Raw genomic sequence first — 25,141 nt, 5'->3', positions numbered from 1 at the left:
TAACTCTGGAAGAGCAGTTGGTTTGTACTCTTAACCACTGAACCATCTCTCCAGCCCTCCTTTTAAAAAAACAAACAAACAAACAAACAAAAACCCAAAAACATGTAGCGTTTTGCTGTGTTGTCCATGCTGACCTTGAACTCCTGAACTCAAGCTATCCTGCCTCAGCTCTCTGAGTCTGCAGGAACTTGCCACTGTCTGGGTTTGTTAGCATTTTGTTGGGTTTTGACATGCTTTCTTCCCTTAGAAGTTGCATTTGGTTTTAATTATTAAATTTAATAACTTAATTTAAAGTTACTCTATTCTAAATCCCAGTTATGTTTTTGTTGCCATTGATAAAACGTAGAAACTGTAAGGAGGGCATTTGTGGTGGTGCAGGTTTATAGGCTCAGTACTCTCTAGACTGAGGCAGGAGGTTCTATAGTTCAAGGTTAGTTCAGGATATGTGAGACCATATCTCAAAGAATAGAACAGCCTGTGAGTTAGCTCAGTGGCTAAAAGTCTGTTTCCAAGCCTGATGTACTGAGTTCAATTCTCAGTATCCACGGGTTAGAAGGAGAGATCCAACCTGTTCTCTGACTCCACATGCCAGTTGTAATATGGTATGCTTGTACTCAGAATAAGTATATATGATTAAAAATAAGTAAATTTGTACTCAATATAAACATAAAATGCAAGATAAATAAATATAATTAAAGATACTAAAGAAACAAAAACCTAAAGGATGAAGTATCATAGAAAATCTGCTCTGAAGTAAATTAAATTTAGGTGGATATTTTAGAGCAGATTGGAATTTGATAGAAACAGTAAATCAAATTGACACTTTTTTTTAAACTATGGTAGAAAAATGGTAAATGGAAGGTTTTCATTTCTGCATTTGTGACTTTAAGCCTTTTTCTGAAGCAACTATAATTTACATAATGCTTACATTCTAGGAGTGTGGTGTTCACTGACACAAATTCAATCCTGCGCTACTTGGCTAGAGTTGCAGCTACATCTGGGCTGTATGGTACTAACCTGATGGAGCACACTGAGGTAAGCAAGGAATTTTCCTGTGTGTTTTGTTTTGTGCTTTCTCTGTTTGGGAACACTGTTGTCCTACTGTGCATTGATATGTTAGTCTTTATAAGGATATGAACAGAGCTTAATCATAGGCCCCAGGGAAGAAATGTTTGTGCTTGGTTTGCTTTTTAAAGCAGAGACCTCTTTTCTGCCTCGCCAAGGCGAGTCTGTCACCTTGTGTCCTGTGATTCATTGCATGTTTATTTTCAGAGAGATTAGCTGCAAGAGTAGCTCGAGTAGACTTACGTTGGCATGCACAGGCCTTGCGTGGGATCCCAGCGCTGCAAAGGAACAAACTTCATCTCTTAGGGTTCACAGTCTCCATCCAACCAAGTCTGTTGGGTCATTTAGTACTGTCTTCACCTTCCTGATTTGTGAGCGTCATAGTCGGATTGTACTGTCTAGCTCATGCCACTAGCCTTTCACAGTTACAGAGAAGACAGCGGGCCTAGGAAAGGGAAAGGCCCGCAGCTCGCTCACGTGTGGGGAGCTCATTTTCTTTCTTAAGTTAATGATTAATTACAGCAGTAACCGGTGCTTACAGTACTGCTCTGTAGATGCAGGTTTCTCCTGTTCTACATGATTATAGTCTACCCTAATTTGTGTAAATCTCACACAGTTACAAAAATAACAATGGTTAGTTGTTTTTTTTTTTTTTTTTTTTGTTTTTTGTTTGTTTTTTTTTCGGTGGTGGTGGTTTTTTTGTTTGTCTGTTTTGTTTTATAAGGTCTCACTGGATAGCCCAGGCTGGTGTTCAGATTTCATCTTGCCCTGCCAGGTTACAGTCATGTGCCAACACTCCGGGCAGAAAATAAATTTAATTATTGGCTTTTAAATATCTTCCGGTGAATTAATCTGTCTGTCTAAGCTGTTTAGTCAGTCCTTCCCACTGCCAGTTGTCAAGCAGTTTTCTTGTCACCCCCCCCAGCCACCATGTGACCTGGTTTTTAAAAAAAAAAGAAAAAGAAATAAAAAAGAAATCATAGGGAAATAAATAAACTATAGAGATGGTATTTATTTAAGTGGCATATTAGACCCAGATTAGCAGAATTAGACCCATGCAGTGATAAATTGTGTAATTTCATGTAAGAACATTTTTGTTCTAGCCGAGGAAGCAAGAGTACTTTGTTGCTTTACTTTTTGTGTGGCCATTTTGTTTTGAAGCCTGAGCTCTGGGGTTAATTCTTTTCTCTCTTTTGTTCACAGATTGATCATTGGTTGGAGTTTAGTGCTACAAAGTTGTCTTCGTGTGATGCGCTGTCTTCTGCAATCAACGAGCTAAATCATTGCCTGTCTCTGAGAACATACCTCGTTGGGAACTCCTTGACTTTAGCGGATTTATGTGTGTGGGCCACCCTAAAAGGTATCAACAGCTCCTCTTAAAATACTGCTGTTTTAGTGTGTAGAGTGGTGGTTGTTTGGGGTTGGGACGGAGGTTATGTTTTGAAATGTGGCTGGTCTCAAACTCTTAGGCTCAAGCAGCCCTTCTGCCTCAGTCTCCCAAGTGGCTGGGACCATACAGATGCATCCTGGTGCCTATTCTTTTTTGGTCATATACTACTGAGCCAGATGAGAAGTGGACACACTTCTGCTTTTCTGTGTGTGTATGGGCAGTGAGTAACAGAGGACTTTCTTCCTGGGGGTAGTTAGTCTGGCTTTCTTGTTCGTGGTCACAGGCACTCTGTATCCTCTGTTGGCCCCGGAAGTCGTTTCTCTGACTCCTCTTGCCGTTGGTGTTCTCATTCCTGTTAAAGAGATCCTCATCTTACTTCTCACTTCTACCTAAGTGACTGCCTTACTCCCAACATTTGTGTACAGCTTGGGATTGTGAGGGACAGATTAGTGAAGTATTTGGAGTGTTATTCTTTTGGTACATCCCTTTTTTTCTCTTGTACAATTTACAGCAGATGTGATAATGTTCTTAACATGGGAGGGCTGGAGAGATGGCTTAGCAGTTAAGAGCACTGACTGCTCTTCCAGAGGACCTGAGTTCAAATCCCAGCAACCACATGGTGGCTCACAACCATCTGTAATGGATCTGATGTCCTCTTCTGGTGTGTCTGAAGACAGCTACAGTGTACTTATATATAATAAATAAATTTTAAAAAAACAACATGAGAAACAACTTAAAAACAAAACAAGGAAAACTCCCTGTGATATAATTAATAGGTAAAATCTGTATTTAAAATTTATAGTTTGTAATTTTTTTACATAATTTTTAGTTGTAGTATTTTCACCACAGACAAGATTGAGTATACAAAATGTACTCAAAATGTGCAGAAATCTACAGATTCTAGCAGGTTAACAATTTGATGGTGAGGTAGGAGTTTGAGGGAAAGGTGCACTTATAGAAGAGGTTGAAACCTCAATCAGCATGTACTTCAGATTTTATGGAGGCAAATATAAAAGTCAGTAACTTTGGAGTAAAGTTACGTAGGTTTTTATGACATGAGATCACTGAAGTCATACAAGGCCAAAAGAGAGGCAGCCTTTAAAAATGTAATTTTGACTGTGTAGCTTCTATCTGATTAGTGGTTATATAGAGAGCTATAATTTTTTAAAAGAGTACAATATATGAGAAAGCATAGATCACTGAAAATTGCTTAAGATGATGAGGGCAGCCTACTTGTTTTATGGAAGCTTTGGACCTATTAAAATCTTAAGTTGCATGAATTGGCTGGCAGAATTAGAAGTCTGTGATGTACTAGAACATCATCATGAGTGTGTAGTTGAAATGGGGCTAAATAGTGTCTCTTCTGTATACTAACAAAGTTACAAAGTAGGGAGGGAATGGAGTTGGTGACCCCATAGTCAGCTGCTCCTTGGTTACTGTAGTTGTCTTTTCTTTAGTTGGTCTACTGAAACGAAGCATTGGTCTTACAGTGAGAGCTGGGAGGATGGGATCCAGTGTTGAACTTGACTGGGTTCAGCTGGAGAGTGTTTAGCTGCTTTGTTCTGTTGTGCTTCAGAGACAGAAATAGGTACCCCAGGCCTACCCAGCCTCCTGAGTGCTGGGATGATAGCTGAGTATTACCACACCTGGCCTCCACAAAAACTAGTCTTTTGTGACTTCTACAAAATATACTAAACTATTAGGGTTTCATTGCAGAAGCCCAACTGTAAGCTAATTTCTTTCATTCACATAAATTAACTGTGACTGGAACTGTGCTTTAGATTTGCTGATTTGGTAAAGATTTACAAATTATGTTCACTTATAGGCAATGCTGCATGGCAGGAACACTTGAAGCAGAACAAAACTCTAGTCCACGTTAAACGCTGGTTTGGCTTTCTGGAAGCCCAGCAGGCCTTCCGCTCAGTTGGAACCAAGTGGAATGTTTCAGCAAACAAAGCTACAGTGGTAAGCCTTTAAAGCGTTTCCTTTTTTTTTTTTTTTTTTTTTTTTTTTTGCCTTGCAACTTTATGTGTTTATAGGTGCATACAAGTTGTTATATCCACGTCAATGTCAGAGGTCAGCTTAATGGGAGTCAGATCTCTTTTTCCACCTTGCGAGCCAGGGACTTACTACATATCTTCAAGCTTATAGCAAGTGCTTTACCTGCTGAGCCATCTCACTGTCCCTGGTTGTTTGTTTGTTTGTTTGTTTGGTTTGGGTTTTTTTTTTCTTTCTTTTTTTTTTTTTTTTTAATGCTGATGTAGATCTGAAGGAGGAGGAAGAGGATTTTCTGGGGATAAAATATAGCCCAGCCTCAGGGTGTTTGTCATGGTCAGGGCTTGGTATTGGTTCTATGGCACTGCTTAAAAACAAATGCTTTTTTCAAGGAGAAAAAGGTTATTTCCATTTAAAAAAATAGATCTTAGATCACATTTTGTTATGTTTCAGTAAACCTTTAACTGTTAAACTACAGAAAAAGCCCTGAACTTTATGTCTACAAGATTGTGTCCCCAATGTATGTTCTTCATCCAAACTCCATATATAATGAAAATTACATTATATGTATTGTTTTTTGTTGCTGGGAATGTGTCCTACTATCAAGGGATACCCCCAGTCACCTGTTTTATGACTGGACTTCTTTCTTTATCCTAAATCTTCACTGATTTTGAGCCATTGAGTTGTATCTTGGTAAATTCTGTAGGAGGATGCCATGTACAGTTCAGCAGAGAGGTCCTTCTTCTAGGTGACAAATATTCTCTTTTGATCTGCTTTGCTTATTAGATATCCTGGTTGCATATTTTGCCAACGTGACATAAGCTGGAGTTATCAAGAAGGGGGCATCTCAGTTGAGAAAATGCTTCCATCAGATTGGCCTGAACCAAGCCTCTGGGGCATTTTCTTAGTCCAGCCCACCTGACAAACCCAGCTTAAAGCAGCTTAGCAAGCCAGTAAGCAACAGCATTCCTCATGGCTTCTGCTTCCTGCCTTCAGGCTCCTGCTTTGAGTTTTGAGTTTCTGGCTTGATTTCCCTTAGTGGGCCATTACCTGGGATATATAAACCAAATAAACTTTTCCCCAAGTTACTTTTGATCACAGTCTATATCACAGTATAGCAACCAAACTAAGATGCTAAGGCATGCATAGTGACATTGGCTCGGTGAAGGCTTTCTGCTGTGATGAACTTATAAACAGGGTTAGTTTGGGTGCAGAGGTCGTGGTGTACTCAGTTTTATAAACATGGCTAGTTTGGGTGCAGAGGTCGTGGTGTACTCAGTTTTATAAACACGGCTAGTTTGGGTGCAGAGGTTGTGGTGTACTCAGTTTTATAAACATGGCTAGTTTGGGTGCAGAGGTCGTGGTGTACTCAGTTTTATAAACACGGCTAGTTTGGGTGCAGAGGTTGTGGTGTACTCAGTTTTATAAACAGGGTTAGTTTGGGTGCAGAGGTCGTGGTGTACTCAGTTTTATAAACAGGGTTAGTTTGGGTGCAGAGGTCGTGGTGTACTCAGTTTTATAAACACAGCTAGTTTGGGTGCAGAGGTCGTGGTGTACTCAGTTTTATAAACATGGCTAGTTTGGGTGCAGAGGTTGTGGTGTACTCAGTTTTATAAACATGGCTAGTTTGGGTGCAGAGGTCGTGGTGTACTCAGTTTTATAAACACGGCTAGTTTGGGTGCAGAGGTTGTGGTGTACTCAGTTTTATAAACAGGGTTAGTTTGGGTGCAGAGGTCGTGGTGTACTCAGTTTTATAAACAGGGTTAGTTTGGGTGCAGAGGTCGTGGTGTACTCAGTTTTATAAACACAGCTAGTTTGGGTGCAGAGGTCGTGGTGTACTCAGTTTTATAAACATGGCTAGTTTGGGTGCAGAGGTTGTGGTGTACTCAGTTTTATAAACATGGCTAGTTTGGGTGCAGAGGTTGTGGTGTACTCAGTTTTATAAACACGGCTAGTTTGGGTGCAGAGGTCGTGGTGTACTCACTCAGTTGCTTTCACTCAACTCTTTACTCATCTTCAGCATCTTTCCATCCAATCCATCAACAAGTTTGTGTATTGAGAGATTTTTTTTTTTTTTACTGTTGTTGATTTTATGAGGCCCCATTAACTTCTGCTTTATTAAATACTATAATCTTTTTATAAAAAAGATATTGGTGTGTGGGTGTTTTGTCTGCACAGCATGTCTGATGCTTGTGGAGGCTAAAAGAGTTCGCTAGGACTAGAGTCATACATGGTGTGAGCCTCTGTGGGTGCTGGAGATCAAACCCAGATCATCAACAAGGACAGAGACTGGTCAAGTCTTTGCCGCCTTCCAATCCATTAGACATTCTCCTGTGTTTTGGATTCAGTCCATCTCAGCCTCTGTTCATGCTCCCAGCACCACTTTTTCTCCTAAATGCCTTTGTGCCTTTCTCTTAAGTGACTCCTTCCTCTTGTCTGGTACATTTCTACTTAATTTTCAAGCTCCATCTTGGGTCTTACATTCTGTTATGACTTTTCCTGGTAGATCTGGAATCTTTAGAGAGTATAGATGATCTTGTCGTCATTCTGCTTATGACCAGTATTTGGCAAATAAATGTATTCATAAACATTTGACTCTGTATGTTTTCCCTGTGTCTGTTTGTTTTAGGTACCTGACAAAAAACAAGATGTTGGGAAATTTGTCGAGCTTCCAGGTGCAGAGATGGGAAAGGTGACAGTCAGATTCCCCCCAGAGGCCAGTGGGTAAGGACACGCCACCTGCTTATAGTCAAACACACCGGTGAACAAGCTCTACAGTTGTAATTACTTACTGTTGCTAAGTTCGTCTAGAAGAATACAGCTAAGGGTGGGAGTAAATCCAAAAAGCCTCATTTTAATTATTTACAGCTTATGTTAATTTGTAGTTTTAGTTCATTAAGGCAACAGAGACAACATCTAAATTTCATTATAGAATTTTAAAAACAAAATATCCATAAATAGAAAATTTTAAATATAAATAAGAAAGTGTTCATATATAGAAAAAGCTTTGGTTTTGCTTGTACTTTGAGGTTTTTGCAGCCTTTTTTTCAGTTAGGATTTGTATTTATATCTACTCCTTTATAATAAACGTTAGCGTAACCTTTATTTTTCTAAAATAAAGGAAAACTTGAAAAACCTATTCAGTTCTTTCTATTAATTTTCAAGTTTCCCAAACCTTTTAACTCTTGACACATACAGAGACAGTATTTGAGTAACTCAGGAGAGCCCGCAGGCCATGCATTTCCTCAACCTGAGTGGAGTCTGTGCCTGGACATGTCAGTCATCCCAGTCTCTCTGAAGCACCCTAATGAGGTTTGTAATAGAATCCTTCCAAGGGTGCTAATACAAACCCAGTCTCCTTGTAGCAGCCTTCCTCAGGAGTTTTAATTTGCCTTAGGGGACCATCAACTATCATTCTGTATGTGAGATGATTACGCTTCCTAAATTTAATTCAGATCTTGCATTTTTATACTCATGTCTTACATTTGTATACTCATGGCAGATGATAACTCCTTGTTTTCTGTTTAGTAGTTCTTTATCTACAATTTTGTTATTAATAGCATTTTGAAATTCTTCACTTGGGGATGGTGGGGAGAAGATGAGATCAAGTTTGATGTAGCTGAAGTTCACCTTGAACTCATTATGTAGCGAGGCTGGCTTTGAACTCCTAATCTTGTTTCCACCTCCTGAGTGCTGGAATAATAGGCATATGTCTCCACCCCAGCCAGAACCACATTTTGCTTTGACATTTCTAAGTTTGTCAATTCAGATTTTGAACTGAATGCTAGATAGAAGAAAATGAAAGGGCCTAGAGAGGTTTCAGGGGACCCAGGCTCAGGTCCCAGCACCTACATGGCAGCTCACAACTGACAGTATCTCCAGTTCCAGGAGGACTAATGTCCTCATCTGCTCTCTGCAGGTACCAGGCACATAGACATACATACTAGCAAAACACCTATATACATAAACTTTACTTCACTAATTCTTTTAGTCATATGTGTATGTAAGTGTGTATTTGTCCACATTCTGCAGGGTCCCAGCACTGTGGGGATTGAACTTGGATCATCTGTAGGAACAGCAGGTGTTCTTAACCACAGATCCATCTCTCCATCTCTTAAACAAAATTTTTTAAAGAAAGAAATGAAAGAGAAGCAAAAACTAAAAAAGAAGAAAATCTACTGACTTAATCAATGGGTGGTTGATTAATAGTTGACAAGTGAGATTGGCTATGAAAAACACCTTACATGGTTCACTTTCCACTATATTTTAGATCCTTGGTATTTTGTTACTGTGTACTGGTTACAGTTGTCCTTTTGAGTAGTGACCTTAATGACTTGGAAAAAGGTACTTTTATTTATTTAAGATTTATTTATTTTATGTGTGTGAGTGCACTGTAGCTATCTTTGGACACACCAGAAGAGGGTGTCAGATCCCATTATAGATGGTTGTGAGCCACCATGTGGTTGTTGGGGATTGAACTTAGGACCTGTGGAAGAGCAGCCACAGTTAACCACTGAGCCATCTCTAGGCTGCAAAGGTATTTTTAAAATAGCATGTGTAGAGGTGCCATTCATCCTTTTTTAACCACTGTCATTCATTAAAGTAGTCTCTTATAGCTGAATTTTAGAATAACGAACTTTGAGAGGCACCCTAATACTGTGTGGGAATTGGAGCATGATCCAGCATCCAGTCTTCCTGATCATTCTTTGTTTTGTGCATTTCCTCAGATGCTGCTGAAAAGCTGTTGAATCTCTTGTGTGTGCATGAAGTCAGAAGGCTTGATGCTGCTTCCTTGCCTCTTATTTATTCTTCTAATGATTTGTTTTGTTTTTGAGACAAGGTCTCATGTGTCCGAGGCCACCTTCAGAGAGCTCTTGAACAGACTGTTGCCAAGGGTGACCTCAGACTCCTGGTTCTCCTGCCTGTACTTCCATAGAAGTAGGAGTATGGACATGTGTCCTTAACTCACTTTGTGTAGTACTGGAACTGAACTCAGGGCTTCATGCACTATACTAACAGAGCTATACCCCTATCCCTTTTCTCCGGACTCCTGGCTGAGTTGGTACTTACTATATAGACAAAGCTAGCCTTGAGCTCAGAGCAACCCTCCTGCTTCAGCCTCTCAAGGGTTATGTCTCTGCATATGCCACTGATGTGGTAGCTGTTATAAACGGACACTACCCAGTGTTTCATAGCTGTAGCCCGTGAATCCGGAACTCTGTGAGCAAAGGCAGTTACTATTTGTTTTACATGTGGTTCCAGAAACTGACTGCACCACAAATAATATGCCAGACTTAAATTTCTGCTGTTTGTTTCTGGAGTCATAGTAACTTGAAAGTATCCTATGTGTGTACTTGTAGAAGAAAGAGAGCGAGAGAGGGAAAGGGAGAGTCTAATGTAGATCACTACTAAGTATGCTCTGTTCATCTTTATAGAGCTGATTTGGATTAGGTTGTCTCTTGAGAAGGCTAACTTTGTGACTGTTTAAGAGTCTTGGTTGTTTTCTTGAGGTTTGTATTCTTAAGGCTGTATCCACTGTTTCAGATTCAGACATGTTTTCAAAACATAAGAGGTTTTTTTCTGTCTGCCCCCTTAAGCAGAAGAATCATTGAACATTATGATAAAGTTGAGCACATTAACTAATAATAGGTGATCAGTGGTCATTGGTGAAAATTTTTTAAATATTGCATTTATTTGGTTTGTTAAGTGTGTATGTATATGTAGGCACACATGTTTCACATGTGGAGGAGTCAATTCTCTCCCACCATGGGAGATTGTATGAGTTAGTCAGGCTTGGTAGCAGGTGCTTAACCACTGAGCCATCTCTGCAGCCCTGTGCTTTTCTTCTGACAATAGTTACAGTGGTGTTACTAAATATATAACTTATAACATCTTCATACTGTTTCAGTTTCTTTCTGGAAATTGACATCCCTTTATTTTGTTTTAAATTATTTCTTTTCTTTATGTGTATGGGTGCTTCACTTGCATGTATATCTGTGCACCACATCTGTTCCCCAGGTGCCTGTGGATGCTAGAAGAAGGTGTCAGGTCCTCTGGAACTGGATATACAGACAGTTGTAAGCTGCCATGTTAGTGCTGGGAACAAGCCTGGGTCCTCTAGAGGGCAAACAATGCTTTTAACTACTGAGCTATCTCTTGAGCCTGGACAAAAATAGCCCCTTGTTTTAAACAAATTTATTTTTAATAATAGTTTTATTTTTTATTTTTAAAAAAGATTTATCTATTTTATTATGTATGTGAGTACATTGTTGCTATCTTCAGACCAGAAGAGGGTGTCTGTTCCCATTACAGATGGTTGTGAGACACCATGTGGTTGCTGGGAATTGAACTTAGAACCTTTGGAAGAACAGTCAGTGAGTGCTCTTAACTGCTGAGCCATCTCTCCAGCCCCAATAATAGTTTTAGATTTGTAGAAAGTTACAAAAATACAATAGGTGGGGGGGATATATACCCATACAGTTTTTTGGTTTATGTAGAAAGTTGAATCATCACTCTGGACTGCTGTCTGATTTAGACAATTCAGCAAGAGGTTTAGACAATTCAGCAAGAGGGTATCTTTTTGACACAGACAAAACACTGAGTTTAGTCTCTAGCAGCAGAAAGACTTGATGTTTGTTTTTGATGTAAAAGCAGAGACATACTAAGGGTTTCCATTTTCTCCTCCCATGTAGTTGAGATTAAAGATGTACTTTCCAAATAGGTGACTATTTTAAAACATTTACTGCAGACACCACATAAACTAATGAATATTGGTGAGACCTATATAAACTTGCCTCATGCCTATTTTTCTGCCAAGTTAACAATATCTTCAGCAGTAAGATCTCAGATGCATATTCTCAGGTTAGATCGTATAGCTCGTGCTGTCTTGGGACATGGGATCCTCATGACTTTGCCTGCCAGGCCTCAGCACGCTCGGCTCTCGATGCTGCTTTCCCACTGCTTTGATGGAGGAGGTCGTTGCTGTGCTTTACTGCTATGTTTTTATTGTCTTTATCAGCTGCCCCCGGGGAAGTTTTTCTTAGATTTCAGTTTGTGGAATTTGGTGCTAAATTGGACCTTGGAGATTATTTAAACATTTTCATTAGCATCTGAGAAAACTGAAACCAAGGAAAGTGGTCAGCACTCAGCTTTCTCTCTCCCACATTAACTTTCATGACAGTGACAGCAACTGTAATACCTTGCCCTCTGAGAGTTCACGTGGGGGTTGTAGTCATGGTTACACTGTCCATGTTCTAGTCTGTTGTCTGTCAGTCCGTTTCCTATTACAGCGCCTGTTGGTGGACAGTATGATGACTGGGGAGTGTTGATGTTTTGTTTAGTTCTTCGCTCCTCAGAGAGTTAAGGGTGAGAATCCCGTTGAAGCATGTTAATGAGTTTCTCTGTGAAATGTTTCTGTTTTAGTTACTTACACATTGGGCATGCAAAAGCTGCTCTTCTGAACCAGCACTACCAGGTTAACTTTAAAGGGAAACTGATCATGAGATTTGATGACACAAACCCAGAAAAGGAAAAGGAAGATTTTGAGAAGGTAATTAAAAGTGTAGTGATGACCTTTTCTCAGAAAAGTGGGTGAAAATCAGAGTTTGGTCTGATGCCTTCATGGTACAAGAATAAATTTAGTCTCATTGCTGCATTTTCCCTCCTCGTCTGTATATTTCATGCCTAAGACCTAAGCCAAAATGTAAATGAGCTCTTATACCAAGAACTTTAGGTATTTTTTTCTTTTCTCCAATTATTGTAACATTTACTTAAATACCTCATTTTTATTTAAATACCAATTTAACTGGAAGCAGGATTCCTTATTGTCATAGAATTAGGTATATGAATGAAATAAAAACTGCACAGGTATTGTAAGGTGTTGTACCGTATATGAAGGACTTGTAATGCAGTCACTGAGGGGCTAGAGGTGTCACAGCATGACAGCCCTGAGTAACAGCTCCACCTTGAGGTCGGTTTCACAGCTGCACATCTGGAAGCCGACCTAACACTGTGCATCTGCAGTTAGGATGATAGTGTTTTATTACATGTGCCCAAAATAGGTCTCCTGGGTTGAAAATGTGTAAGAAAATGTCAGATACAATACTGGTTACTGTGTTGTTTTTACTGCAGGTCATCTTGGAAGATGTTGCAATGCTGCATATTAAACCAGATCAGTTTACTTACACTTCAGATCATTTTGAAACTATACTGAAATATGCAGAGAAATTAATTCAAGAAGGGAAGGCTTATGTGGATGACACTCCTGCAGAACAGATGAAGGTGGAACGTGAGCAGAGGACGGAATCCAAACACAGGAAGAACTGTACGGCACAGTTTGTATCAGATTCTAAAAGATAAGCTTGCTTTCTTTTTAATGAGAGATATAGCCTAAGACACATTTAAGGCTATTCCTCTAATTCTTAATGCCTTTCTATGTTTGTCTGAGGTGGTCTTGCTGTGTATAGTCTAGTTGGTTTCAAACGATATTCTCCTGCCTCAGCCTCATAAGTGTTAGGATTAGGTCCTGCTTGCATTCCTCCTTTTTGATGCCCTGGGATCTAATTTAGGCCTGCACATGTTAGGCCACTGAGCTCTCCCAGATCCTGGTATAGCTTCTTATAGCTTTATCTGCACAGAACCTGTGTGCAGGGTCTTGTCTCTAGCACCTCGCTTGTATGCAGTCTCTTGCATTGATTTCATTTGATATATTCTTTCTGTAACATTTAAAGCTGTTTTAATATAAATACTTACTAGTCCTAAAGTGTTTGAAAATGCTGTGACCATGTAGGTGTGTGTGTGATTACTATAATGTGTAAGTTTATTATCACCCGAAATTGATGCAGTGTCCCTTGAATAAAGTCTCTACCCTTTTCAGTTACTTCTACAGTGCTATGTCAGAAGCATCTTAGGGCCATGAGAGACAAGAGATGTAAGATAGTGCAGTCCAGTGTTAGAATTCAGCAGCTTGTCATTTTTGTTGGGAGATGACAATATGGCTTATGTATGTGCTCCTGACTTTAGAAGCATGGAGTAGGACCAGAGTTGATGCTGAGGTATAACCCTAGTCTTGCACCAGAGGTCTCATAGCTTTCAAAAACCGCCATCAGCTAGGGACCAGGTACTCAGCCTTGGAAGGCATTTTATATCCCAGCAGTCAAGATTATCTCTACTTTTCAGACAACAAATAGAAGAGGTGTAGCACCGTCTGATATTAAATGCCCCATAAGAGACTTCCTTGTCTTTCTTATTCATGACTTGTCTTCACCTTCTTTTTTCTGTATATACCTGACTATCCTGGAACTCACCTTGTACACTATGGACCAGGCTGGCTTGGAGGGCCGAGATGTGGTGCTTCCCAAGTGGTGGGATTAAAGGTGTGAGCCACCACCAAGTATGAATCAAGCTATTTTTATTCATTGCAATATGTTGCCAGAGCTTCATTTGGGAAGCACAGAAAATTTAAATTGTTACAGTAAACTTTTTTTTTTAATTGCATTCTCAAAGGGCATTAACCGGACTTTGAGAATATTTTACTTATTTGAGTGTAAAGTGACACATGCATTGTAACTTCAGACGTTTCCACAGGAAGGCGCACTGCTCAGCAGCTCTTTCTTATCCTGCTGGAATGGGCTTTAGAATTCTGATGTAGGTGGAGCTGGAGCCACTCAGTGTGTAGAGTCCTTTATGCCTTGTACCACTGTGTTTCTGTGATCTTTCATTTTTCTCAGTGCCAGGCATTTCCTGTGCCACACTGGGGTGCTTTAAGGGACTTTCATGAAAACCAAAGACTAGGACAAATTGCTCTGTCTCCTGGCTATGATACAGCAAAGGAAAAGAATGATTCTACCTTAAACTCACAGTGTCTAACTTGGTGGAGTAGAATGGCTAACTGGTTAGTTGTGCCTTGATGGGAAGTGAGGGCATTAGAGATGAGAAGGCCTTCCCCTTATTCTGTCTTAGTGAAATGTCCTGCAGCATTCATAAAGCGTATTTCCCAGACATGTTAAGGTTTGCTATCTGTCTGTTTCTCAGCATTCCATTGAGAACCCCACCCCCACCCCAGTCTTGTGTTTCTTCCTCCTACCTCAGCCACCTGAGTGCTGGGACTTACCACCACCATGTTCTAACATACCCATCTATTAATGTAGTTTTAGACTAATGGGATGTGTCCACAATACAAAAAGAAGATTTATATCAGTCAGAATATACCTGTTACATTACAGCTGTTGAGAAGAATCTACAAATGTGGGAAGAAATGAAAAGAGGAAGCCAATTTGGTCAGTCTTGTTGCCTGCGAGCAAAAATTGACATGACTAGTAACAATGGGTGTATGAGGGACCCGACCCTTTACCGATGCAAAATCCAGCCCCACCCGAGAACTGGGAATAAATACAAGTAAGTATGCCTCTTCGCCATGTTGGGTAGCCCTGCTTTGCTCCTGTATAAGAATGGGGGAAGGTTACAGCACAGCTGGGAAGCCAGTGCCTTTGTTCTTTATAGGTGAGTTGGCCAAGTGGCCTTTCGGGGATGGCTTTCTGACTTAGCTATCCAAGAACATTTCCATCTATAAAAGTCCTTGGCACATGGAGGCTGGAGAGAGGGCTCATCATTTGAGAGCACTAACTGTTCTTTCAGAGACCCTGAGTTCAGTTCCCAGCAACCACATGGTGGCTCACAACCATCCGTAATGAGGCCTGATGCCTTCTTCCGATGTGTCTGAACACAGCTATAGTATACTCAAATAACATAAAATAACTAATTCTTTTTAAAAATATTTTTAAATTAATTTTTATTTATATGAGGTCACAGTAGCTGTCTTAAGACATACTCTTTACCACTGAGCCATCTCTCTAACCCAAAATAACTAATTCTTTAAAAAAAATAGTTCTTGGCACTTTGCAATTTTCCTCGATGTCTTGACTAAGTATGTAAGTGTATATATTTAGATAAAGATGTTTCTCTTCTAATAAATACTTTTTTCTGAGCATAAAGACACAAATGTTATAAAAATTTACATAAGTGTAAACAAATCAATAGAAGAGAGCATGTGCATTTAACATTTTGACTATTTTTTCTTGGAGGTATTTATAAATTCCCAGGTTTTGTTTTGTTTTAAAATTCTTCTTAGAACAATTCTTAAAATTGTTCTAAGGCCTGAGCTCAAGGCCACATGCTTGCCACTAACCAGCACCCCTAATTTTAGATCTTCTTCTTTAAGACTTTTCTTCAACAGTCTTCTTTTGTTTTGTAACATAAGCTGTAGAATTTTTTTTTTCTTTAACAAACTTTATTATAAAAACTTGCACCAGACCCAAAGCCTGTTCATCTCAGTGAACCTCTGTAGCTGTTCTGAAGCTGTGGAGCTCCACATCGGATTTTACACTTTCATTATTAAATACATTTTTATGTATCTCTCTACCACCAAAACAAACAAACAAAAATCTATGACAGAGAACTAGAAAAACAGTTCACTTCCTGTCCTTTCTATAACTTGTATGCGTTAGCTACTTTGGTCCTTCTTCATCCCCTGGTAGATACTCGCTCTTGTTTTTTTTCCACATGATCCTATGTGTACATTTGTTTTCTTATATACATAGATTGTTCTTCCTATGAGGAAGAATGTAGTTCTTTTCTTTCTGATAAATATGTGACCTCTCCCTTAATATTATATGTTGTAACTCGATTTATTTTCCTGAATTTTTAAGAATATTTTTCTTTCAAGTTAAATAGTATTTTTTACTTGTTTTTTAAAGATTTATTATTTTATGTAAATGAGTACAATGCTACCATCTTCAGATACACCAGAGGACGCTCTATGTTCATTGAGACTTCATTTTAGGCACAAATCAAATCACCTTTTAAGGTTTGTTGTGTTGCTTTGGTCTTTTTTTTTTTTTTTTTTTTTTTTTTTTTTTTGATGGTACTGCCATAAGCCCTGGCAGGTCGGGGACAGAGCTTACCAAGCATTCAGAAGACCTGGGTTAGTCCCCAGCACAGGGTAAAAAATAAGTTTATCTTGAATGAAATGTTTTGTTGCTTACCTGTCTCCCTTCACTCTTTCCTTCCTTCCTACCAAAGTTCATTCTTGCTTTCTTTGAAGCAGTGTCTCTCCATCTGTTGATCCTCCTGCTACAGCCTCCTGAGTGCCTGCCACACTCTGTTCTTGAGCACATCTCTTTTCTCTTTTACCATTTTTAATATTTATATAAGTAATTTTATGTGCCACAACACACACGTGGCAATCAGAAGACAACTTGATAGTGTCAGTTCTCATCCTCCTACGTGGGTTCCAGAGATTAAATTCAGGTCGTCAGGTAAAGATGCCTTTACACCATGAGCCATCTTCTAGTCACTTGAGCGCAGCTAACTATAGTAAGAATTTTAGGGATTACTAAGGATATTTAAAGGCTAGATTTCATGTTAATTCTATGTATAGTGTGTTGTCTGCTGTTACAATATATATTGATGATTACAGAAATACTATAGAATTTGCTAAACTAATACTGAACTAATATTAAATTGCAAATTTGCTGACTTACTGGGCATGGTGGTGTATACCTATAATGTACAGTACTCAGGAAGTAGAGGATTGCCATTAGCTCAAGGCTAGCCTGAACTATATATTGAGTACCAGGCCAGCCAAGGCTATATAGTGAGACGTTGTCTCAGAAAATAAAACCAGTGTGGCTGAAGAGGTAGTTCACTGGTTAAGGGCACTGAAAGCTTTTCTAGAAGATTTGAATTCCCAGTAGCTCGTGGCAGCTTGCAACTATCTGTGACTGGTTCCATGGGATCTACCATTCCCTTCTGGCCTCGGCATGCACTGCACATACACAGTGCACCAACCCATGCAGGCAGGCAAAACCCGGAAAACACATAAAATAAAAATAATAGTAAAAAAACAATCAATTGTTTATTTCTACCTGAATACTCAAAGTATATCAAAACATTCTCAACTTTTTTGTTTTTCTCTCTCTCTCTCTCTCTCTCTCTCTCTCTCTCTCTCTCTCTGTGTGTGTGTGTGTGTGTGTGTGTGTGTGTGTGTGTAGTGTGGTTAGGTATCCCAGGTTTTGTAGTGATCTTTCTGCTTCTGTTGCCCCAAATTTGGTATTATAAGTGTGAGCTACAATATCCAGCAAAAAAGAAAAAGAAAAAAAAATCTGGCTGTTAATGTTTAAAGGTGGGGAAGATAACATGGTGTGATTTTATTTAGAAAACCATTCTCTTTTCCTCTTAGTGTTTATCCAACATATGACTTTGCCTGCCCTATCGTGGACAGCATTGAAGGTGTTACTCATGCCTTGAGGACAACAGAATACCATGACCGAGATGAGCAGTTTTATTGGATTATTGAAGCTTTAGGCATAAGGAAACCATACATCTGGGAATACAGTCGCTTAAATCTCAACAACACAGTGCTGTCCAAAAGAAAGCTCACGTGGTTCGTCAATGAAGGACTGGTAGATGGCTGGTATGTCTGATGTCACATGGTGCTGTCAGGTTTGATTAGGGAGTGGTGTAGTGGATAGGCCTCTAGGCCTATGAGATCCCTAGTTCATCCCTGGTTCAACTGGTGCCTTGGGGCCTCTCCCTTGACATATATGATGAACGTGTTGCCTGCTGTAGACCATGGCATAGGGGAGTGAGATTTGTGCTTGCCATGTTCTCTGGGTGTGGATCTTGGCGTTAATACAGAGTGGTTGTAACTGCTTCCTAGAGCTGTCTCTGTCACTCTGCACACTTCACTCTGGTGTGGCTGTGAGATTTCTCTCGGCTCTGTATTCTCTAGATCCAAATGGCCCTGACCTGATGCAAGGGTGCAGTGGGCTCCAGGGCCACCTTAGTTGTAGACATTTCCTTGAAACAGTAAGAACATTGCTGTGGATAGGAGTAATGTCCATAGGATTTTTGGAATGTTAGAGTAAAGCTGGAAATCACCATGATAGTCATGTGTGTATATATATAAACCAGGCCCATATATCTGGATTTTCATGATTATAAATCTAAAACCACTATTTTGCCTATAAAAACTTGTATGTTGGTTTATACTATCAGCATAATGGTGGCCAGGAACAAACATCTATAATTCTGTCACTCAAAAAATGAAGGCTGGAGGATCCTGAGTTCTCAGCTAGCGTCTTCAGACCAAGATAGGGATATTCTGTGTGGTAGGCACATGCCAGCAAATTTCAGTTCTGTTATAGAGCCGAGTTGGATAAAAGGTAGGTTTATCTTGGGCACTATCTTTTATAAAGGATATAATTGCAGCTGTACTGAAATTTTTAAATCTAAGCCAAATATCAATAACATTTGTATATACATAATTCCATATCTTGCCCAGTTTGTTATTTGAGACAGTCTTACTATACATCCCTTACCGGCCTACATCTTGTTATATATACCAGGCTAGCTTTGAGCTCACAGAGATCTGCCAGCCTCTGCTTCCCAAGTACAGCAATTAGAGGCATGTTACCATCACACTTACCAAGGTAAACATTAACAAGGGAATATCATTTATTTAATTTGAAATAGGATTTCTATAGCTAAGGTTGAGCTTGAATTCACTATGTATTTCAGACTGACCTGAAACTTGAGATTCCTCTTGCCTCGACCTCATAGGTGCTGGGATTACAGGCCTGTGCTACCACAGTTTGTTCTGAATATAATTTACTATTCAAACACAGGAATCTTCTCTCTGTATCTAAGTGATGTAAAAAATCTGTTTAACAATGTGCATATTTCCCAGGGATGACCCTCGGTTTCCTACAGTTCGTGGAGTTCTGAGAAGAGGGATGACAGTTGAGGGGCTGAAGCAGTTCATTGCTGCTCAGGCAAGTTATTGTTTCTTTCCCAGTTCCCCTGAGTTTCCAAGAACTCCCATTGCTGTCCCTTTTGTTCCTGTGAATGTTTGTGTGGATTACATTGTGGTTCACCGTTAGGTTTGTTCTTTTTGAAATAAGGTTTCACTCTAGCTCATGTGGACCTTGAATTCCTGGTGACCTCCCTGCCTTACTTAGGGTCCTGAGTGCGGGGACTATAGATAGGTAATTCCATGCCTAGCAAGGATGGGTTGTTGTCCCCCTCTCACTATGTGTATCTGGCTCATTTGGAAATTGCTGTGTAGACTGGATTGGCCATAGAGATCTTCTTGCCTGTTTCCCAAGCATGCACACCACAGTGCCTGCCTAAAAATAGACTTCTGAAAGGAATAAATGAATGTTTTGTAATAATAAGAGATTAGGACAAAAACAGTGGACTATTTTCATGTGGTGGGTAGTCAGGTGTCTACATTGAGCAGTCCACTGAATGACTCCCAGCAAGGAATGCTGGACACCAAGGTCTCCGTTTCAGTGAAGAGCATCTGCAAGCATTTGTTTTGTTTGCTGTTCTGAGTATGCTTAACTGGAGCAAATCTTCTTGGTATTTGGGTTTTTTTTTTTTTTTTTTTTTTTAGTTTAGTTTATATTTAGTATGCACGTGGAGGTCAGAAAGCTCCTATTAGGATATGTTCTCTCCTACCGTGTTGGTTCCAAGTTATTAGGCTTGGTGGCACATACCTTTATCCACTGAAGTTGGCATTTCTCATTCTTAAACTATTTTTATTGCTTTTCTAGGGCTCCTCGAGGTCTGTTGTAAACATGGAATGGGACAAAATCTGGGCGTTTAACAAAAAGGTACATAATCCTCTCCTTTGCCTCACTGGTGTGCTTTTGCAGAGCAGGTCCTCTGCACCATGTAACTGTGCAGGCTGTGGAATGGAATGATTCCTTTCTCTAATGGATAAGGGGACTAAACATGTTAATTGCCCCAGCAAGGAACAGTTATTAAAACAACAAACTCAAATTTATGGGAAATGGTAATAGTTTTTCCTTAAATCTTTTACAAACACTCTGCATTTCATTTTTCTGCTTTCAAGCTGCGAGCTCTCTGTAAGAAGGTATCACTTCATACTTGTATTGCCTTAAACATAGCTTCTAGCATAGCACATGTTACAGACTGAGGAGTTATACAGCGTTGAAGCACAATCACATCTCTGTAAAGACTTGCACAATCAAACCTGTTGACAGTGCATCATCCCTAGTTTGCCAAATATGTCCTCTGTTTTCTGTGGCAAAGGGGGGCTTGGCTAATTTCATTCCTCTGTTCCCTTGTGTGCTGAGAGGACATAGTTTAAAAACTTACATATTGTATTGGGTTGTAATGAAGGTTTGCTAAAGACAATTGCTGTGCTTTCAACTTGGGGAAAAAAAGCTATCTTAATTGGAAAACCAAACCAGGAATCATGCATATGGACATTATAAATCCCTAATTGGAAGCAGATGCGTGGACACTATAATAAGGCGAAGCGTTAGATTGCACGTTCTGCGGTGCGGGTCCTGTGATTGTGATCTGTAAATTCTTCCTTGATGTTGCTGCTTGGTTGTGCTGATGTCTTGCCTCAAGTAGTTGCTTGTCTCGCATGTGTCTTGAATTTATTTAGCTTTTTACTTTAGTGAGTTATTATATATTAAGGAATCATTAATTGGTTCTTTCTGTTGCTGCAGTTACTAATAACAAACACATAGAATTTACAAGGAATATTTGTGTACTTCTTTTCCTTTCCAGATGAGTTTTGTTTTTTCAATAGTTTGTTTTTTTATTTACTTTATATCTTGACCATAGCTCCCCCCTTCTCACCCTTACAATCTTACAAGTCCCTCCCCCCATTACCTCTTCCCCTTGGGGGCCCCCTTGGGTACTACCCCACCCTGGGACATCTAGTCCCAGTAGGACTAGGCACATCCTCTCCCACTGAGACCCAACCAGGCAGTCCAACTAGGGGCAAGGGGATCCAATGGCAGAGAACAGAGACCGAAACAGCCCCTGTTCACTTGTTAGGAGACCTGCGTGAATACCAATCTGCACATTTGCTACAAATGTATAGAGGGTCTAGGTCCAGCTCCTGCATGCTCCCTGGTTGGTGGCCATACTCTGTAAGCCACCATAATCCCAGGTTAGTTGACTCTGTAGGTCTTTTGGTGTCCTTGACCCTTCCAGCTTGCTCACTTACATTCCCAACTCTTGTACAAGACTCCCCGAGCTCCTCCTGATGTTTGGCTGTGGGTGTCTGGCTCTGCTTTTATCCGCTGTTAGATGAAGCCTCTCCGGAGACAGTTATGTTAGGTTCCTGTCTGCAGACATAGCAGAGCATCATTAATAGTGTCAGGGATTGGTTCTTTCCCATGGCATGGGTCTCAAGGTGGGGCATTCATTGTTTGGGTGTTTTCTCAGTCTCTGTTTCATCTTTATCACTGTACATCTTGTAGGCAAGACAGATTTTGTGTTGAAGGTTTTGTGGGTGGATTGATGTCTCCTTCCTTCTCTAGAAGTCCTGCCTAGCTACAGGAGGTGGCCAGTTTAGTAAGAATCTCAGATAGGTCACCCCAGAGATTCCCCATATCCTCCCTCATCCTAGTCTCCAGCTAGTCACCGGAGATGATCCACATCAATTTTCATTCACACTTTGCACCCCTGTTCCCCTTTTTACCTCCTCTCCTGTCCAGTTTTCTCTCTCCATCTACTTCTGATGACTATTTAGTTTTCCCTTCTGAGTGAGATTAATGCATTTTCCCTTGAGACCTATTTATTACCCAGTTTCTTTGGTCTGAGGAGTGAACTGTGATTATCCTGTACTTTATGGCTAATATTGATGTAAAAGTGAGTACATACCATATGTGTCTTTCTGGCTCTGGTTTACCTTACTCAGGATGATATTCCCAAGTGCAATCGATTTGCCTGCACAATTCATGATGTCTGTGTTTTTACACACAACCTTCATAGGTCTAAGTCTAATCAAGCTATATGTGTTTATTTATTTCAGATATATGCAATGTATTTCTCTGGGACATACGATTCTCTAGCTTCTTCCCTTTACGTTCCTCCTTGCTGAGTTTTTGGATGACTCCTGTGGAGCTTGTCCGTACTCTAGGCATGCAGGATAGTACTGGGTTTTCATCACTTGTCTTCCTGTGATTGGACAGGAGACTTTGGTCTGGTTTTTTTTATAAGAATATGGTTTCTTCCTGTCACTTGTTTTGTTTTGCATTTATTGACCCCTGGTTCTCAGAGGTTCTGTGAAGTCACCAGATTCCTTACTGGCACTACACATGTTCTTTAGTTTGCTCTTGGAGAATTTTTGTCAGAACCTGTGAGCCTCTCTGGTGGTGTCCCTTGTTTTTGTGCATTAGGAGCAGAGCTGTACACCCAGACCTCTACCTATCACCAAGGGGATTGCCTTTTCTTTCTGTCTGGGATAGATCACCCATTTCCTGGGACTATAGGGGTACAGGCATTACTGTTTTAGCTGGTTCTTCTTTCTGATCTACCAAGACCCTTTTTATATGGCATTCTAAAAGTCACATGTTTTAAAGGAAGGCTCATTGTGTTGGCTAGACTGATCTTGACTTGCAGATTCAAAGTAGCCATCCCACTTCAGTCTGAGGAACAAACAGGGTCTCTAGGTGCTTACTTCTGTGTTAGACTTCTGCCTGGTAAGTGTGATGGTTTATTTCTGAGACTGGGTCTTTCTTAACTTTGTAGCCTAGGATCTTACTGCCTGAGTCTGTGGGGCTACCATGCTTGGCTATGACCTGTTCTTTTACTTGGAAGTTGTAGTATACCTTAATGTGGGTCTGTTTTCATCAGCATCCATTGGAATAACACGTGGTTCTAGCTAGAACTCATTCCTTCAGTTCTGAAGTTTAACATACAGCCCTCTTTTTTTTTTTTTTTTTTTTTTTTTGAGACAGTTCTACTGTGCAGCCCTGCCTGACTTTCAAACTTACAGTGATTCTCTAGCCTCTGTCTTTGCCTCTCAAGTGTTGCAGTTGCAGACATGTGTAAATCCTGTTTTCTTTTTTGCTTCCTTCTCTGTCTTCTTCCTTTCTCCCACACTGGTATGCAATGCACATGGTTCTACCACTTAGCTACATCTCAGTCTTTCTTCTCTCTGGACATGTGCAAACATCACCTCCAATTTTATTTTCACTCTCCATTGATTTGGTTATCTTAACTTCCTGTTGGATTTCTCATTTTTACTGTCACATCTCAAAGATCTTCAAAATAGCTTTCTATGTATGTTCCGTGGTTTTTGCATTAGTAGCCATGTTATGGCATTTCTGGTTTATCTGTTCATGTTTAATAGGGGACACAGGAGAGATGGAAAGCTTCGAGCAGGGGCTAAACTTCTGTAAGATGAAGCAGCTGGGCCATTGAGAAGACCCCCATGTTGGAACTAAAGAAAAAAAAAGGGTTTTTACTTTTAAAATTTTATTTTATTATATGGGTACAGATACTTGGTCTGCAAATATATCTGCCCCATATGTATGCCTAGTTAATGTTCACAGAGGTACCAGGTCCCCTGGGACTGAATTTACAGCCAGTTGAGCTACCCCAAGTGTGCTGGAAATCAAACCCTAAGCCTTGTGCCACCCTCCAGACTCCCATGTAGTAACCTCTTTTTAGCCAGCAGTTTTCCCAGAGGAGTTTTCTGTCATCTCTTGACTGAACGCCATAGCTGTCAGAAGTCTGGGAAGGGCAGTCACACTGTTCTCGACCTCTCCCTTTCTCCCTGTTCTGGTGTTGTTTGTGTGATGCCATCCACAGGCTCATGTTGTGACACTCGTCCCTAGCTGCTAGCTGCTGCTACTCTTGGGTGGTTGTGGGTGTTACCTTCTCTAATGGCCTGTGTGGTACTGCCAGGCTCCTCTCAAATGCTCAGCCATCATAACAGTGCTGCTGAGCAAGTGCTTAAGCATAAATAAGCCTGAGACCTTTCAGATTCACCCTGTAATATCCTCTGGGACTCTTTCAGGCTCCTCTTTGAAATCTGTAGATTCTTTGGAGTTATTTCAAAACCACTGGTTCAGACTCTTAGAATTATATAACTTTAGAGCTGAAAGGGATTCTTCCTTCCTTTCTTTCTTTCTTTGTTTTCCTTCTTTTCTTTCTTTCTTTTCCATTTTTCTTTAATCTGAGGTCTCTTTAGGTTGCCCAGACTGGTCTCAGTTCCTGTGTTGAAGTGATATTCCAGCCTCACCTTCTGAAGTAGTTAAAATCAACAGTTGTGATCTGTGATTTCTGGCTGTGCATTCCAATTTTTAAAATAATTCATGGTTCTTAACATTTGCTTGATACATTTTGAAGAATAAATTTTAAAAACAAATTTACAAATTTTGCGTAGGCCATCTGTACAGACAGCTACTCTAGACATGAAAATGCCCCTCCTCCCCTTTTGTTGTTGCGAGACAGTCTTTCTGTAACCCTGACTATTATTCTTGAACTTGCTAAGTAGACCAGGCCAGCCTTGAAATCACAGCGATTCTGCTGTTTCGGTGTCCTGGACACTGGAATTAGTCTTATGCCACCATATGCAGCTTTTAAAAACCTGAACCATTTGTAGATAAGGAAGATAGCAGCAGCATGTTGGAATTAATCCTCTTTTGAGTTGTATTGCTTTTCAAAGACATTTTAGAGACTTAAATATTATCTGACTGCATTTGTCTGTCTGTGCCTATCTATCTGTCTGTCTGTCTGTCTGTCTGTCTATCTATCTATCTATCTATCTATCTATCTATCTATCTATCTATCTATCGGAAAGGTCTTCCCCTTAACCCAGCCATCCTGCCCTGTACAAGAACCACCAGTATGAGA

General features: G+C 40.1%; 1 protein-coding gene across 1 annotated transcript in view; it reads left to right on the top strand.

Moving 5' to 3' along the window:
• The window catches only part of EPRS1 (glutamyl-prolyl-tRNA synthetase 1), a 63,993-nt gene that overhangs the window by 4,699 nt on the left and 34,153 nt on the right, over nucleotides 1–25,141 (top strand). Inside the window, exons 3-12 of the mRNA XM_080930570.1 lie at nucleotides 936–1,035; nucleotides 2,269–2,425; nucleotides 4,281–4,420; nucleotides 7,080–7,174; nucleotides 11,873–11,999; nucleotides 12,581–12,773; nucleotides 14,674–14,845; nucleotides 17,688–17,921; nucleotides 19,197–19,281; nucleotides 20,065–20,124. Of these exons, the coding sequence (XP_080786696.1) occupies nucleotides 936–1,035; nucleotides 2,269–2,425; nucleotides 4,281–4,420; nucleotides 7,080–7,174; nucleotides 11,873–11,999; nucleotides 12,581–12,773; nucleotides 14,674–14,845; nucleotides 17,688–17,921; nucleotides 19,197–19,281; nucleotides 20,065–20,124 (1,363 nt within the window). The remainder of the gene's footprint in view (nucleotides 1–935; nucleotides 1,036–2,268; nucleotides 2,426–4,280; nucleotides 4,421–7,079; nucleotides 7,175–11,872; nucleotides 12,000–12,580; nucleotides 12,774–14,673; nucleotides 14,846–17,687; nucleotides 17,922–19,196; nucleotides 19,282–20,064; nucleotides 20,125–25,141) is intronic.

This window comes from Micromys minutus (assembly GCF_963924665.1).
Source record: "Micromys minutus genome assembly, chromosome: 1".
Taxonomy (NCBI): domain Eukaryota; kingdom Metazoa; phylum Chordata; class Mammalia; order Rodentia; family Muridae; genus Micromys; species Micromys minutus.
The sequence above is the reverse complement of the archived record's forward strand: the minus strand, read 5'-3'. Positions and strand labels throughout refer to the sequence as shown.